At 48.9% G+C, this 17,788-nt stretch overlaps 1 protein-coding gene across 3 annotated transcripts in view; it reads right to left on the minus strand.

Annotated features, from left to right (window-relative positions):
- The window catches only part of BRF1 (BRF1 RNA polymerase III transcription initiation factor subunit), an 80,944-nt gene extending 63,563 nt beyond the window's left edge, over window positions 1–17,381 (minus strand). For all 3 annotated transcript variants that reach the window (XM_049897664.1, XM_049897666.1, XM_049897665.1), the window contains exons 1-2: window positions 17,148–17,381; window positions 7,627–7,707 (exon numbers count right to left, since the gene is read on the minus strand). In XM_049897664.1, the coding sequence (XP_049753621.1) occupies window positions 7,627–7,707; window positions 17,148–17,331 (265 nt within the window). In that variant the 5' untranslated portion in view covers window positions 17,332–17,381. The remainder of the gene's footprint in view (window positions 1–7,626; window positions 7,708–17,147) is intronic.
- Window positions 17,382–17,788: the final 407 nt, after the last annotated feature.

Here is a 17,788-nt window from a genome sequence, read left to right on the forward strand (position 1 = left end):
TTTACTTCTTCCATCAGGACAGCCTCTCCAGCTGTGCTCACAAGGCACACCTCTCCCTGGCCCTCGGCCTCTGCCCAAAGGCACTCAGCTTTCTCTCTCTGTGGGCTGGGAAGCCTGCAGAGCTGTCTCCTGCTGCTGGGTCTCTCCTGTCACCACTTCTCATCATCTTCAGGGTTACAGCTTCCAGGAGCTTCTCAGCAGAGGGATCCCGGCTTCAAATGACAGGCTCTCCACTCCTGGCTGTTTTTCCTTGGTGGTGGTAAGATGCTTCTCTCTGCTTTGGAATTGGCTCTCTTTTAAGGTAAAACTGACCAATCCCCTTGGTGGGCCGCAATTACCCAATCACCCAGTCACCCGAGTGGCAGTTACAAGACCATGGCTAGACAGCCACACAAAAAGTCATCAATCGCACAGCAGTTAGCTGTAATTTGTTATGATCCACACAGTCAGATTCCTTTGCAAAGTCAATAAAACAGAGGCAGATATCTTTCTGGTTATTTGCTGCTTTTAGCTATGATTCACCTGACATCAGTAACGATACCACTTGTTTTGTTCCACGTCCTCTGCTGAATCTGGCCTGCATTCCTGGCAGTTCCCTGACGATACACTGCTGCAGCTGCTTTTGAATGATCTTCAGCAAAATTTTACTTGTGTACGATATTAATGATACTGTTCAATAATTTCCGCATTGGATCACCTCTCTTTGGAATGAGTATAAACATGGACTTCTTCCAGTCGGTTGGCCACGTAGCTGTCTTCCAAATTTCTTGACATTGACAAGTGAGTGCTTCCAGTGCTGCATCCATTTGTTGAAACATCTTAATTGGTATTCCATTCCATCAATTCCGGGAACTTTGTTTTTTGCCGATGCCTTCAGTGCAGCTTGGACCTCTTCCTTCAGTACCATTGGTTCTTGACTATATGCAAACTCCTGAAATGGTTGAACGTTGACCAATTCCTTCTGGTACGGTGACTCTATATATCCCCTCTACCTTCTTTTGATGCTTCCTACATCATTTAATACTTTACCCATACCAAAACCAAACCAAACCCATTGCCATCGAGTCCGTTCCGACTCACGGCGACCCTACAAGACAGAGTAGAACTGCCCCACAGGGTTTCCAAGGAGCGGCTGGTAGATTCGAACTGCCGACACTTTGGTTAGCAGCTGTATATTTAACCACTGCGCCAACAGGGCTCCATTTTGCCCATAGAATCCTTCAATGTTGCAACTCGAAGCTTCAATTTTTTTTTTTTTTCAGTTTTTTCAGCTTGAGAAATGCCAAGCATGTTCTTTCCTTTTGGTTTTCTATCTCCAGGTCTTTGCACATCTCATTATAAAACTTTACTTTGTCTTCTCAAGCTGCCTTTGAAATCTGTTCAGCTCTCTTACTTCATCATTTCTTCTGTTTGCTTTAGCTACTCCATGTTCAAGAGCAAGTTTTAGAGTCTCTTCTGACATCCATTTTGGTCTTTTCTTTTTTTCTAGTTTCTTTAATGACCTCTTGCTTTCTTTATATATGATGTCCTTGATGTCATTCCACAACTCATCTGGTCTTCATTCATTAGTGTTCAACACATTCAATCTATTCTTGAGATGGTCTCTAAATTCAGGTGGGATATACTCAAGGTCATACTTTGGCTCTTGTGAACCTGCTCTAATTTTCTTCAGCTTCAACTTGAACTTGCATATGAGCCATTGATGGTCTGTTCTGCGGTCGACCCCTGGTCTTGTTCTGACTGATGATGTTGAGCTTTTCCATCATCTCATAGTGACCCTATAATTCCCAACTCATTGTATGAGTCCAGTATTATCCTGATACTAAAACCAGACATAAACTTTACAAGAAAAAAATACTACAAACCAATATCTCTTAAGAATATGGACATAAAAAAATGCTCAGCAATATTCTGGCAAGGTGAACCTAGCAGTATATAAAAAGGGTTATACTTCATAACCAAGTCTGGTTTCCTTCAATTAATGCAACACATCACATCAACAGAACTAGTAACAAAAACCACACGGTCATCTCTGTAGACGCACGAAAGGCATTCGACAAAACTGAACATGATAAAAACACTCAACCAACTAGGAACAGAAGCAAACATCCTCGACAGGACAAAGGGCAGCTATAAAAAACCCACAGCTGACATCATAGTTCATGATGAAAGACTGAATTTTTTCCCTAAGATCAGGAACAAGACAAGGATGACCACTCTCCCCATTCCTATTCCTCGCTGTACTGGAGAGGTCTAAGTCAGGGCCATTACACGAGAAAATAAAATAAAAGGTATATAGAAATGAGTTAACCTACCAGTCCTGACTGCTACCCTTAGAAAGACTTGATTACTAGGCTGACCTTTGGCGGGCACCTGGGAACTTAGGTTTTGGGAGGCTCTCCACCATTGCCAGAGCTGGCAGGAGTGGCACACTCTGCCTAAATGTTTATATAAATAGCATGGTTTACATGGAGCACCTGCTCTCTGGGAGTCAGGAATTTGGTACGTGCTAGCTACGTGTCTGTCAGTTTTTCATACTGTGGGGACTTGTGTGTTCCTGTGATGCTGGAAGCTATGCCACCAGTATTCAGATACCAGCAGGATCACCCATGGAGGACAGGTTTCAGCTGAGATTCCAGACTAAGACAGACTAGGAAGAAGGACCCGGCAGTCTACTTCTGAAAAGCATTAGCCAGTGAAAACCTTATGAATAGCAGCAGAACATTGTCTGATATAGTGCTGGAAGATGAGCCCCCCAGGTTGGAAGGCACTCAAAACATGACTGGGGAAGAACTGCCTCCTCAAAGTAGAGTCAACCTTAATGATGTGGATGGAGTAAAGCTTTCAGGACCTTCATTCGCTGATGAGGCATGACTCAAAATGAGAAGAAACAGCTGCAAACATCCATTAATAATCGGAAACTGGAATGTACAAAGTATGAATCTAGGAAAATTGGAAATCGTCAAAAATGAAATGGAACACGTAAACATCAATATCTTAGGCATTAGTGAGCTGAAATGGACTGTTACTGGCCGTTTTGATTCGGACGATCATATAGTCTACTACGCTGGGAATGACAACTCAACGGGGAATGGTGTTGCATTCATCATCAAAAAGAACATTTCAAGATCTACCCCGAAGTACAACGCTGTCAGTGATAGGATAATATCCATACGCCTACAAGGAAGACCAGTTAATACGAGTATTATTCAAATTCACGCACCAATGACTAGGGCCAAAGATGAAAAAATAGAAGATTTTTATCAGCTGCTGCAGTCTGAAATTGATCGAACATGCAGTCAAGATGTATTGATAATTACTGGCGATTGGAATGTGAAAGCTGGAAACAAAGAAGGATCAGTAGTTGGAAACTATGGCCTTGGTGACAGAAACAATGCCGGAGATCAAATGACAGAATTTTGCAAGACCAATGACTTCATCGAAAATACTTTCTTTCACAACATAAACGGCGATATACATGGAACACACAGAAATCAAATTGACTATATCTGTGGAACGAGACACTGGAAAAGCTCAATATCATCAGTCAGAACAAGACCAGAGGCCGACTGTGGAACAGACCATCAATTGCTCATATGCAAGTTCAAGCTGAAACTGAAGAAAATCAGAGCAAGTCCACAAGAGCCAAAATATGAACTTCAGTACATCCCACCTGAATTTAGAGACCATCTGAAGAAGGGACTTGACGCATTGAACACTAGTGACCGAAGACCATATGAGTTGTGGAATGACATCAAGGACATCATACACGAAGAAAGCCAAGAGGTCACTGAAAAGACAGGAAAGAAAGAAAAGACCAAGGTGGATGTCAGAGGAGACTCTGAAACTTGCTCTTGAGCGTTGAGCAGCTAAAGCAAAAGGAAGAATTGATGAAGTAAAAGAACTGAAGATTTCAAAGGGCCTCTCGAGAAGACAAAGTAAAGTATTATAATGACATGTGCAAAGAGCTGGAGATGGAAAACCAAAAGGGAAGAACATGCTCGGCGTTTCTCAAGCTGAAAGAACTGAAGGAAAAATTCAAGCCTCGAGTTGCAATAGTGAAGGATTCCATGGGGAAAATATTAAACGACGCAGGAAGCATCAAAAGAAGATGGAAGGAATACACAGAGTCATTATACCAAATAGAATTAGTGGATACTCAACCATTTCAAGAGGTGGCATATGATCAGGAACCGATGGTACTGAAGGAAGAAGTCCAAGCTGCTCTGAAGGCACTGGCAAAAAACAAGGCTCCAGGAATCGATGGAATATCAATTGAGATGTTTCAACAAACAGATGCAGCTCTGGAGGTGCTCACTCGTCTATGCCAAGAAATATGGAAGACAGCTTCCTGGCCAACTGACTGGGAGAGATCCATATTTAAGCCTATTCCCAAGAAAGGTGATCCAACCAAATGTGGAAATTATAGAACAATATGATTAATATCAGATGCAAGCAAAATTCTGCTGAAGATCATTCAAAAACAGCTGCAGCAGTATATTGACAGGGAACTGCCAGAAATTCAGGCCAGTTTCAGAAGAGGACATGGAACCAGGGATATCATTGCTGATGTCAGATAGATCCTGGCTGAAAGCAGAGAATACCAGAAGGATGCATACCTGTGTTTTACTGATTATGCAAAGGCATTCGACTTTGTGGATCATAACTAACTATGGATAACACTGAGAAGAATGGGAATTCCAGAACACAATTGTGTTCACGAGGAACCTTTACATAAATCAAGAGCCAGTTGTTCGGACAGAACAAGGGGATACTGATTGGTTTAAAGTCAGGAAAGGTGTGCGTCAGGATTGTATTCTTTCACCATACCTATTCTATCTGTATGCTGAACAAATAATCTGAGAAGCTGGACTACATGAAGAAGAACGGGGCATCAGGATTGGAGGAAGACTCATTAACAACCTGTGTTATGCAGATGACACAAGCAAGCTTGCTGAAAGTGAAGAGAGCTTGAAGCACTTACTAATGAAGATTAAAGACCACAGCCTTCAGTATGGATTGCACCTCAACATAAAGAAAACAAAAATGCTCAGAACTGGACCAATGAGCAACATCATGATAAACAGAGAAAAGACTGAATTTGTCAAGGATTTCATTTTACTTGGATCCACAATCAACGGCCATGGAAGCAGCAGTTAAGAAATCAAAAGACGCGTTGCATTGGGCAAATCTGCTGCAAAGGACCTCTTCAAAGTGTTGAAGAGCAAAGATGTCACCTCGAATACTAAGGTGTGCCTGACCCGTGCCATGGTATTTTCAATCACATCATATGCATGTGAAAGCTGGATAATGAATATGGAAGACCGAGGAAGAGTTGATGCCTTTGAATTGTGGTGTTGGCAAAGAATATTCAATATACCATGGACTGCCAAAAGAATGAACAACTCTGTCTTGGGGGAAGTGCGGCCAGAATGCTCCTTAGAGGCAAGGATGGCGAGACTGCGTCTTACATACTTTGGACATGTTGTCAGGAGGGATGAATCCCTGGAGAAGGACATCATGCTTGGCAGAATACAGGGTCAGCGGAAAAGAGGAAGGCCGTCAACAAGGTGGATTGACACAGTGGTTGCAACAATGAGCTCAAGCATAACAACGATTGTAAGGACGGCTCAGAACCGGGCAGTGTTTCGTTCTGTTGTGCATAGGGTCGCTATGAGTCGGAACTGACTCAATGGCACCTAACAACAACAACAACAACAACAGGTAGAGGCTGTCTACATGACCAGCCCCCAATAAAAGTCCTAGGCACTGAGTCTCTAATGAGCTTCCCTGGTTGCCAACCTTTCACATGTGTTGTCACAACTTGTTGCTAGGGGAAATAAGCATGTCCTGTGTTACTCCACTGGGAGAGGACCGTTAGAAGTTCATGCCTGGTTCCTCTGGACTTCGCTCCATGCACCTTTTCCCTTTGCTAATTTTGCTCTGTATTCTTTCACTGTAGTAAATCGTTAGCTGTGAAATGACTATATGCTGAGTCCTCTGAGTTCTCCTAGTGGATCATTAATCTCAGGGGTGGTCTTGGGGTTCTGGATACAAAAGGAATCCAGGGTAGACATGAAAGTAAAACTATTTCTGTTTGCAGATGATATGATCTTGTCTATAGAAAATCCCAAGGAATCCACTAAAAAACTGTTAAGACTAATAAATGAGTTCAGTAAAGTTGAAGAATTCAAAATCAATATAAAAAAGGTCAATTGCATTTTTATACACTAGCAGTGAAGGATCAGAAAAAGAAATTAACAAAACAATTCCATTCACAATAGCATCAAAAGAAAATAATTACATAAAAGTTACACTCTAAACACTACAAAACATTGCTCAAAGAAATTAAAGACCCAAATAAATGGAAAGACATTCCATGTTCATGGATCTGAAGACTTAATATTGTTAAAATGATAATTCTTCCCAAATTGATCTACTGATTTGATGCAATTCCTATCAAAACCCCAGCTGACTTCTTTGCAAAAACTGACCAGCTGATCCAAAAACACATGTGGAAACTCAAGGTACTCAGAATAGTTAAAATTAGCTTGAAAAAGAAGAACAATGTTAGAGGACTGATACTTCTTGGTTTAAAAACCTGTTACAGAACTTCGATAATCAAAATAGAAGAGTACTGGCATAAGGATAGACATATAGATCAATGGACTAGAACTGAGAATCTAGAAATAAACCTTCACATTTATGGTCAATTATTTTTTAAAAAGATGACAAGACAATTAAATGGGGGAAAGAAGAGTCTTTTCAACAAATGGTCCTAGGACAAATGGACAGCCACATGCAAAAGAATGAAACTGGGCCCCTACCTCACACCATATCCAAAAATAAAGTGGATCAAAGACCTAAATGTAAGAGCTAAAATTATAAAATGCTCAGAAAAAAACATAAATGTAAATCTTTATGACCTTGGATTCAGCAACAGTTTCTTAGATATGACAGTGAAAGCATGAGCAACAAAAGAAAAAATAAACTAGACATCATTAAAATTAAAAATTTGGGGGCTTCAAAAGATACCATCCAGAAAGTGAAAAGACGACCTGCAGCAAAGGAGAGAAATTCTGCAAATCGTGTATCTCATAAGGGACTTGTATCTAAAATAGATAAAAAAAACTTTCACAACTTCAGAAGAAGAGGCCAAATAACTCGAATTAAAAAAGGGCAAAGGAGCGTAGCAGGGGCAGGGCGCTGGGGACCATGGTTTCAGGGGACATCTAAGTCAACTGGCATAATAAAATCTATTAAGAAAACATTCTCCATCCCACTTTGAAGAGTGGCGTCTGGGGTCTTAAATGCTAGCAAGCAGCCATCTAAGATGCATCAGCTGGTCTCAACCCACCTGGATCAAAGGAGAATGAAGAACACCAAGGACACAAGGTGATTACAAGCCCAAGAGACAGAAAGGGCCACATAAACCAGAGGGTGACAAGGATTTGACCAGGCAATGAGGCTGTGGGTGAGGGGTGGGGCAGTCCACCAAAAAGGGCAGATGTGCAGGGGTGGGCTAAGCTCAGAACAGGGTGGCCTTCATCCTTCATCCCCATCCCCCATCACCAACCCCAGCTCCAGGAAGCCACCCACGGTCTGCAGCATCCCCGGGGGCAGTACCGTTCTGCAGGGTCTGTGCTCTCGACTCCTTCCCCAGATTCACATGGAAGCTGCTGCCCAGGGTCGGGGTTTTGCCAGCACCTGGAAACACAAAGGCTCATTAGACAAAGCCTATAGAGCTCAGCAGCCCCAGCCCCTCTGCTGTAGCCAGTGTTTCTGGCATCAGAGTAGAACAGGCATCAGCACTAGTACGAGGAGGTCCAGTCCCCTGTCCTGTTCTCACAATGACCTAGGGAACATCCACGGGGGAAAGTTCCTCTCCCTCTGCCCAGCCCTCAGGGTCGTGGCTTTGACCTGGAGCCAGCGGCAGTGGACCATGCCTGTTGGCATCTCCTAGTGCCATTCCCGGAGCCCTCTAAACCCAGAGCACTGCCGTCACACAGCTCAGGGTCAGAGCACATTCTGCTCCCAGCTGCAGCTGGGGTGTGGCCATCCCAAGTCCCTGTCCACGTCCCTGGCCAGGCTCCGCCAGCCCTGCACAGGAGTTACACCTGTACTGTGAACTTCTGCTTGTTCGTCCAACTCCCTGCTCGCTGACTGCCGACTCCAGCAGTCTGTTCTGTGTGGCCTTGCTGTAGCCTCTGCAGCTAGCCCGCCCATGGGAGGGACTCGGCCACTCTATCCACAGATGCACTGCTGCAGAGAAAGACAGCCTGGGGAGGCCCCAAGGTGCCACAGCGCACCCCAACTGGACCTGCTGAGCACCTACTTTGGAGCTCCCGTCCTATCAACACCAACCGAAGGAAGTCCCACAACACTCTGCTCTGCAGGGTTCAGGGGCTGGGACTTCTGCTCTCAACCAAACCCAAAAACTCATTGCTGTCAACTTGATTGACTTATAGCAACCCTACAGGACAGAGCAGAAACTACCCTATAGGGTTTCCAAGGATGTAAGTCTTTAAGGAAACAGATCGCCACATCTTTCTTCCACGGAGTGGCTTGTGGGTTCGAACTGCTGACCTTACTGTTAGCAGCCGAGTGCTTAACTACTGCACCACCAGGGCTCCTTTTACTTTTGCTCTACTGCCCTTTTAAAGCAGTCAGGTTACACAGATAGTTCACCATAAGTATGAAGCCCACCCTCAAACCATAATCTCCAGAAGAATGAACAACAAGGCTCTGAACACCACCCCTACCCCCTGCAGAGAAGGGGTCTCCACATAACCAGCAAAGAAGTTAAGTATGGACCGACTCACCAATGCCTCAAAGGAAAGGGAGTGGACACGTGTGTGGACAGAATGCATGCTCAGAAGCAATGGGATCTGGGAACCTAGGGGCAGCAGGACCCTCTGGGTCACCCCAGGCGGCCATCAGCAGAGACAGGCACAGAACAAGCAGGGTCTCCACTCACCTGTTGGTGCAACCGAGTCCTGAACAAACATAAATGCACAAGACTCAGAGTGAGGGGCCAGCCCCCCTGCTGGGGTGGGGCGTGAGCAGGCGTAAAACAACACAGGTGTTACCTTAAATTCTACAGACATGCGACCGGGGCCTCCCTGGGCTAGATCACAGTGCTTTCCCATCTGCCTGTCAGCGTTCTTTTGTTGTTGGTGGGGTTTTTAGCTTTAGAATGTTTACACTTGAACACTTCCTACATTTAGCAAACGCACTGAAGGAGACAACACATCACATACCTGGGGCTAACATCAGTCACCGCTGTCTGTAGCACCCCTCCCCCACCATTTAATTTTAGAAAAGAAGAAAATCACCTGTGGTTTTAGCAAGACTGGGCATGGGCTTTCGATAAATAGCTCAAGTAATACTGCACTAGAAAAAGGCCAATGGTCAGCAGGTAAAACAGGCCAGGGCTCCAGGCAGCCAGCCTCCTACACAGGCACTGGGTGGGGCAGGCCTCGCAGGCCTCACAGGCATCAGGCTCACCTGGAGGTGTCGGCCTGCACAGGAGAGCCGCAAACCTGAATGCCACACAGAAGAGCAGCAAGCCTGAATGCCGCATAGGAGAGCAGAAAGCCTGAATGCACTGTCCTCACTCCTCCACTCACTCCACCTGGCTTCCACTCAGAACTCCACAAATCTAATGACCTGTCTGGCATCCCACCCTCACACCTCTGCCCTCCTCTCCTCCTCCTCCAACCCCTCCCGGGGCTGTCCAGCCACCTGCTCTGGGAACCAGCTCAGGACTCTTGCCCCTCGTCCCCCAGCTCCCTGCATGTGGCCTCAGCTCATCATTTGTCCCCCCGGTGATAAGCACGGACTTCTCGACTTCTCGTCTGTCCTCCCTGGTGACTTCATGGCAAAGAAGACACTCCTGCTCCTCGCTGGGCCCACCTCACCCTGAGGAAGGGCTCAAAACATGTTTACCAAATGGACACTAATGATTTGACTCACCAACATGGACAGGGATGTGATCCCAATAAGGAAAACCTAGAAAGCAGGCACAGACAGGATAAAAGGCACTACAACTCTCAGTACGCGAAGACAAGGGAACTGGGAGTATAAAAGAAAAGAGCTTATGGTAAAAAAAAGTATTACCTCTGGCCAAAAGCTGCAGACTTATGAAACTCTCGCCCTTCTGCATCTAAACACTTGCTATTTGTTATGAAGAAGAGTTAAAAGAAGAAAGCAAGTTGGAGCTAACACATGGACCGTGCAGCTGCAGACATTTGGTCCATGACTTTGGGTCCAAACTGGCCACTTGCTCCAGCAGCCAGGCCAAGGCCACTCCCTGTGGGTGGCCGGGACAGAGTATCTGTACAAAAGGAACCGAAGGACTGACCCAGCAATGCGAAGGACAGGTGTCACAGCCCTGTGCCTGCACAGTGCAGACACAACCATCAACACCCAACACCCCAAAGACCAGAAAGGGGGGTCCAAGCAGGGGGATTAGCACATAGCTCCAGGAGAGACCCGCCACACAGCACCGTCCACTGCTCACGGATCGTCCTATCAAGGAGATACAATTTCAACCACCCTGGATTGATTCTAAGGAGCCCTGGTGGTGCAGCAGTTAAGTGCTTGGCTGCTAACCCAAAGGTCAGCAGTTTGAACACACCAGCCAGCTGCTTCATGGGAAAAAGATGTGGCAGTCTGTCCCTGTAAAGATTACGGCCTTGGAAGTCCTATGAGGCAGTTCTACTCTGCCCTACAGGGTCACTACGAGTCAGAGTTGACTTCACGGCAATGGGTTTTGGTTTTAAGTTGATTCTGCTCTTATTTAAGTAGGGTTCTTGTTGCAATTCACGCAATTCCCTTTATAGGAGACGTGTGCACCAGGAAGGGCCACAGGGGTCAGGAGGGAGAGTCACGACCCAGCTCTTCTCCCAGGACCACGGCATGTCCAATTGCCGCACACACCCAGGGCTCCAGGAGTGCCAGGCCCTGTGCCTGCTAGAGGGGTCACCAAAAACCAGTGTGCCACATGCAAGCAGCAAGATCCGTTGTAGGACATCCTGAATAAACTGCAAAAAGCCTGGAAGCTGCCTGCACCCCCATCCAGGAGCCGAGCCACGGGGAGCATGGGTTTTGGGGACTGGGCTCAGTCATGACACCCAGTGGCATGGCACGCCACGGGAGAAAGGCACGGGGACATGCCACGGTGGTGGCCGCTCACGCCAGCGCCTCCTCCCAGAGCCCAGCCAACACTCCCAGAGGGCAGCACTTTCCCCCAGGGCCCATTGGCTCTGAGGGCTTACTGGCCGGGAACCTCCCACTCCAGGCCACAGCCAGGTGGGTGGGGCCTCCCTCCACCACAGTGCATCTCCCTCCTGTGCTGGGAGCAAAAGCTTCTCTCAAGGGAATCTCCCTCGTGGGGATGGGGCTGGACCTCCCTCGTGGGGATGGGGCTGGACCTCCCTCATGGGGATGGGGCTGGACCTCCATTGTGGGGATGGGGCTCGCCCATCACAAAGGACATCAGAGGCACCACACCACATGGTCACGGAAACATCAACGCTCATGGCCACCTGGACTTACCAGCTGGAGTTCTGTGGTGATTAAATGTTTTGATTAGGGAAACTGTGGTGCCTCCCGGGCAGGGTGTAGTGCTCCCAGCACAGTAGGGGAGGCCTGAGAGAGGAGCTGCAGTGCTTGGATGCTCTCGGGCACCCTGGCCCTTGTGTCCCAGTGACCACGGCAGCACCTGGGAGGATGGGCAGAAGCACAATGCGTTGCCCACAGAGGGAGACCCAAGGGAGGGCTGCTGTCACCGAGACCTTCTGTGCGGACCCATGCCCAGGACACTGTCATGCAGAGCTGACCCTGATGCCCTGCTGGGGACCCTGCTTCCCTGCAGTCTCTAAGCCCCTCAGGACATGCCCGCACCCTCAGGGGCCCCAGGAGCCTCTCAGAGCCCAACCCAGGGTTCGCCCTTCCACGTTCTTCCTACCAGCCTTGCTGGCCAGCCATGCCACCCCTTTGCCCTAGCCAATCTCTGGGCCCGGAACACCTTCCCCTCACCCATTTCCACCCTACACTCCCCAGAGGAAGGACTTGGTCCTGGCGCCCCACACTCACACGTCACCCCTACCCGTCAGTGAGGTGTCCTGTCTGCGCATCAGCCCCAGACGCTGGCACTCACACACCCTGCCTGCTGCACTCAGCAGGCTGTGGACATCTTCCCAGGGACCCACGAGGACAGGGCCTTCTTGCGCTGGACTGGCGCACAGTCGAGGCTGCAGGCCCTCTGGGGTCCAGAGTCCTCAGACACTTACTCATGTATTCCACAGTAAAAGGCTGCACTACCTGTGGAGGCTTTGTTCTCAAGGGGAGTTGAGAAAAGACAGCTGCCGTGAGGCCTAGAAAACTGCAACTCAAAGGAGAAGCTCAGTTTTCAGGACAGAGTTCTGCTCAAGGACGAGCTGGACCACAGGTGGCCAGGTCTGGAGGGCTGGGAATGAGCCAAGGGCTTCTGAGCACTTGCTCTTGGGCCAGGAGCCCCTAGTGGCACTAACGGTTAAGCACTGACTACTAACCAAAAAGTTGGCCGTTCGAACCCACCCAGAGGCGCCTCGGAAGACAGGCCTGGTGGTCTGCTTCCTAAAGATCACAGCCTTGAGAACTCTATGGGGCAGTTCTACTCTGCACACGTCAGGTCGCCACAAGAAGGAGACGGCCCGACAGCAACTGGAGACTCTTGTGCCAGGGAAACAGAGAAGTAACCAAAACTTACGAGGGGTGTGATCAGTGCTGTGATGGGGGAAGGGAGGATGCAGGGGAGCATCTGGGAGCAGCTAGGAGACAGAGGGGCTGCCCTAAGGAGCAGTGACGTCTGCCCTCCACACCACTGTGCCCAGATGCCACCTGTGCTGCCCCCTGGGCTCCAAACCAACAACCTGGCAGTGCTTCCCTGCAGGCCCACTGGCTGCTAGGGCTGCCTCCCCCGTCTCCCCCCAGGATAAGCCTGCAAGGACAGGACCTTGAAATCATGCCACCAGCAGCCTGGCACCAAGTGTGTGCTCACAGCACGCTGTGACTCCCCAGAGGATCCTCTTTGTCTCCCCGATGTCCCCACTCCACCTGGGAGGAAGCACAACCCCCACCTCTATGCCCAGGCCGCCTGCCCTCCCACCCAGGCCTCTGAGGGTGTCCATCCGTCCACACCTCGGTTCTCCAATCTGGAAAGTGAGGACCACAGGTTGACATGATGTCACGGGTGTGCCTCACACACAGCCATCCCACAGACAGGCCCAGTTACAGCCATGACCATTACCTGTCTATTGTTGTTAGCAATATCCGAACATGCATCAAGCAAAGTCAGGGGAGACCTTGAAGGGGCTTCCCACAGCCACACTGGGGGTTTATCCTTGGGCAGCCACCGCGAAGGACACAGATGCACACCACACATAAGGGACAAAGATGAATAAGAGACAACGAGGCAGGAGGGGATCAACGATACCCAAAGCTGGGTCTTTGAAAAGATGGATAAAATCGATACACCTCTAGCAAGAGAGACAAAGAAAAAAGACAGAAGTTAATGATACCTGAAAGGGAGCAGAAGGTATCACTACAGACCCTGCAGGCATTAAAAGGAGGCGGGGGACATTAGGGTAACACCAGGGACGCTCTACACACGGAAATGAACAGCCGAGATCAAATGGACCAATTCCTCAAAACCTACAAACTACTAAAACACACCCGGGATGAAACAATCTAAAACACTGACTATAACCTGTAACTATTAAAGATATTGAGTCCATAGTTTAAAACTTTATGAAAAAGAAATCTCTAGCCCAGATGGCTACACCGGTGAATTCTACCAAACATTTAAGGAAGAAATAACACCAATTCTAAGCATTATTCCAGAAAACAGAAGAGGAAGGAACATTTCCCAACTCAATCCATGAGGCCGGCATTACTTGATACCAAAACCAGACAAAGACAAGAAAAGGAAACCACAGACCAGTAACCCACAGAACATAGATAGAAAAATCCTCAACAAAATATTAGCAAATCTAATCCAGCAACATATACAGTGCAACATGACCAAGTGGGTTTATCTCAGTAATGCAAGGCAGGTTCAACATTCGAACATCAGCCAGAGTAGTAATGCAAGGCAGGTTCAACATTCGAACATCAGCCAGAGTAAGAAACCAGAGAAAAAACATATGATTATATCAACTGATATAGAAAAAGCACTTAACAAAACACAACATCCATTCATGATAAAAATTCTTACTAAATGGTAGGAGACTGCATACTTTCCCCCTAAGATCAGGAACAAGGCAAGAGTGTCTAAGGCAAGAAAAGGAAGCAAAGGAAGAAATAAGATAGTCCCTATTCACAGACAACATGACTATCTACACAGAAAACTCCCAAGGGATCAAAAATTTTAAAATAAAAAAAACCTCCAAGAACTAATAAGTTTAGCAAAGTCACGGGTAATAAGATCAACACACAAAAATCAACCTATTTCTATATACTACTAAAAAAAAGCAGCAGATAATTGAAAATTGAAATTTTTAAAAAGTATCACTTACAATAGCTCCAAATAAATGTTGGGTATAAATCTAAAATAAAGTACAGAAAACAAGACGCGTAATACTGACGAAAGAATTGGCACTGAGCAATGGAACAGCGTAGAGAGCCCCGAAGTAAACCCCCACAAATATGGCCCGTTGATTTTTACCAAAGGAACAAAAGTAATCCAATGGAGAAAGAATTAGTCTTCTCAACAGATGATGATGGAACAACTGGACATCCATATGGAGCAGCTCTACTCCGACACACATGGGGTCGCTGTGAGATGGAATCAACTTGACACCAACTAACAACAACATACGACAAAAATGAACCTCAGCCTACACCCCACATCTTATACAAATATTAACTCAAAATGGATCATAGATCTAAAAAAGTAAAACTTAAAGCTGTAAAACTTTTAGAAGAAAATCTCTGTGACTTTGGGCTTAAGCAAAGACTACTTAGATGTGACACCAAAAGCGCTATTCATAAAAGAAAAAAAAAATGGGACTGCATGAAAATTAAAAACTTCTGCTCTGCAAAAGACAGTTAAGATTTGCAAACCGCATATCCAACAAAAAACTCGTAACTAGAATATATGAAGAACTCTCAAAACTCAACCTTAAGAAAACAAAAAACAATTAAAAAATGGGCGAAAGACTTGAACAGACATCTCACCAAAAAGGATAGCGGTGGTGGTGGCTGTTAGCTGCCATCGACGGAACAAAGAGCTGCCCAGTCCTACACCATCCCCACCATCGGCTGTGAACCGAGCTGTTGTCATCCACAGGATTTTCATTAGCTGATTTCTGGAAGCAGACGGCCAGGCTTTTTTTCCTCGCCCACATCAGCCTGGGCGCTCCATTCTGGAAACCTGCTCAGCATCCTAGCAACACGAAATCCCCACTGACAGACAGGTGCTGGCTGTGCATAAGGTGTCCTGGCCGGGTCTCCCACATGGAAGGCAAGAATTCTACCACTGAACCACCAATGCTCATCAAAACCACGAAGGGACGATAAACCAGCACGTGCAAAGACGGCCGACATCGCTAGCCGCTAGGGAAATGTACACCAGAGCCATGACGGGATCCCCTGACACACCTACTCCTGTTAGCTGCCATCGAGTTGGGCCGACTCATGGCCACCCCATGTGTTGAGAGGAGAACTGCACCACAGGGTTTTGGTCTTCACCGAACCATATTACCAGGCCTTTTCTTCCATGAAGCTGCTGGGTGGGTTGAAATCACCAACCTTTTGGTTGGCATTTGATGGCAAACCACTTGCACCACCCAGGCTCCTATACACATGAACTCGTTGCCATCGAGTCGATCCTGACTCACGGTGACCCTACAGGACAGAGTAAAACTGCCTCATAGGGTTTCCAAGGAGTGGCTGGTAGATTTGAACTGGTGACCTTTTGGTTAGCAGCCATAGCTATTAACCACTGCACCACCAGGGCTCCTCTATACACATTACAATGGCTAAAACAAAAAAATATTGACAATACCCTGTGGAAAAAACAGTGCTACCGGTGAGAATGCAAAATGCCACAACCACTTTGGAAACGTTTGACAGTTTCTCGTAAAGTTAAATACCTACATACAGGTATACACAGATTGCCAGGCCTTTCTTCCCAGGCACCTCTGGACTAGAACCTCCAGCCTTTCAGTTTGCAGCCTCGTGCACTAACCATTTAGACCACCCCAGGATTCTCACACCAGCGAAAGTTACTATTCAGAAACAAAAAGGACCAACTGCTGATGCACACAACCTGGGTGACTCTCAAAGGCACCGGGCTCAGTAAAAGAGACCAATCCCAAAAGACTGCATGCTGCCTGATTCCATTTAAAAGACAAAACTGTAGGATGGAGAACCGATCAGGGTAGGGCTTGGAGAAGGGAGAGACGATAAGGGGACAGCAGGAGCTGGGGTGGGGGTGACGGGACTTTTCCTTATCCTCATTGCGGTGGTTACCAGAACCTAGAAATAAATGTGTTAAAACTCACGGAACTCTATACCAAAATAAACTCGATTTTACTGTATATCAATTAAAAAAAAAAACTCACAGGCTCATATCCACTGTGTCCCAGGCCACAGTTTTCTCCTCTTCCTGTAAAGCCAGAGTTACACAAGCATAGGGTTTAAAGGGCCCAAGGGGCGTCGGGCTCCAGGAGGCTCCTCACCTAAAGCAGCGGTGCCCTCGCACCCACGTCCCACTCCCGGCGCTGGGGGCACGTACCTCAGCTTCTCCCAGCCACCAGCCCATGGCACCGCTCGTGCGCCTGCCCGTCGGGTCGTCCCCACCTCCCGTCCCCGTGACTGTCACGGCCCCCGGCGGCGCGCGCTCCCCTTGTCCGCGCAACTTCTGCGCTGGGACCGGCTCCGTCCGGTCCCCTCCGCCTGCGCTCCGGCCGCGGCCCTCGCCCCGGGTCCCCGCCCCGCAGCCCCTCCGGCCGCCGCTGCGCCCTCGCGGCGCCAGGTGCCCCGCAGACGCCCGGGGGTGTCGGGCCTGCCATCGCGCGGGCCGGGTCCGGGGTCCCGCGGAGCCTCGGGGGCCGCCCAGCCGCCCTGCCCAGCCGCCCCGCCGCCCGCCCGGGACGCACCGTCCAGGGACACGAACTGGCCCACGGCCGAGGAGCCTCCGCCGCTGTTCTCCACGAACTGCACCTCGGACACGATGATGTTGTCCTCGAGCACCGAGCCGCAGCCGGTGCACACGGCGTCCCCGCGCGCCGCGTCAAACTCGATGTCGGTGCCGCCGCACCCGCGGCACACGCGGCCCGTCATGCCGGCAGCCCCCGGAGCCCGGCTCGCCGCCGCCGCCCGCAGGCCGCCCGCCAGGCCCGCCGCGCGCCCCCGACGCCCGGCAGTCTCGCGAGGCTCCCGCGCCGCCGCCGCCGCCGCCGCCGCGCCCGCCGATTCGCAGCGGCAGATTCGCCGCGCGCCCCGGGGCCGAGACGGCCACACCCGGGAGGCGGGGACGCGCTCGGAGCCGGGGGCCGAGACGGGGACACAAAGACTCGAACCCGTGACCTTCGAGCCCGAGCGCGGCCGCCGGGCCTCAGACCCACAGGCCAGTCGAGCCAGCGGCCGACGCGCTAGCGTTGGGGGAAGGAGGGAGGCGGGCTGCGGGGCGGGGCCTCCGGGGGCGGGACTTCATTGGGACCGGGTGGACAGCGGTGGGCGGGGACCTTAGCGGGATGGGCGGAGTCTGGGGAGCGGCGCCTGGTTTTGACTGGGCAGA

Source organism: Elephas maximus, chromosome 10 (genome assembly GCF_024166365.1).
Source record: "Elephas maximus indicus isolate mEleMax1 chromosome 10, mEleMax1 primary haplotype, whole genome shotgun sequence".
In the NCBI taxonomy this organism is placed as follows: Eukaryota; Metazoa; Chordata; class Mammalia; order Proboscidea; family Elephantidae; genus Elephas; species Elephas maximus.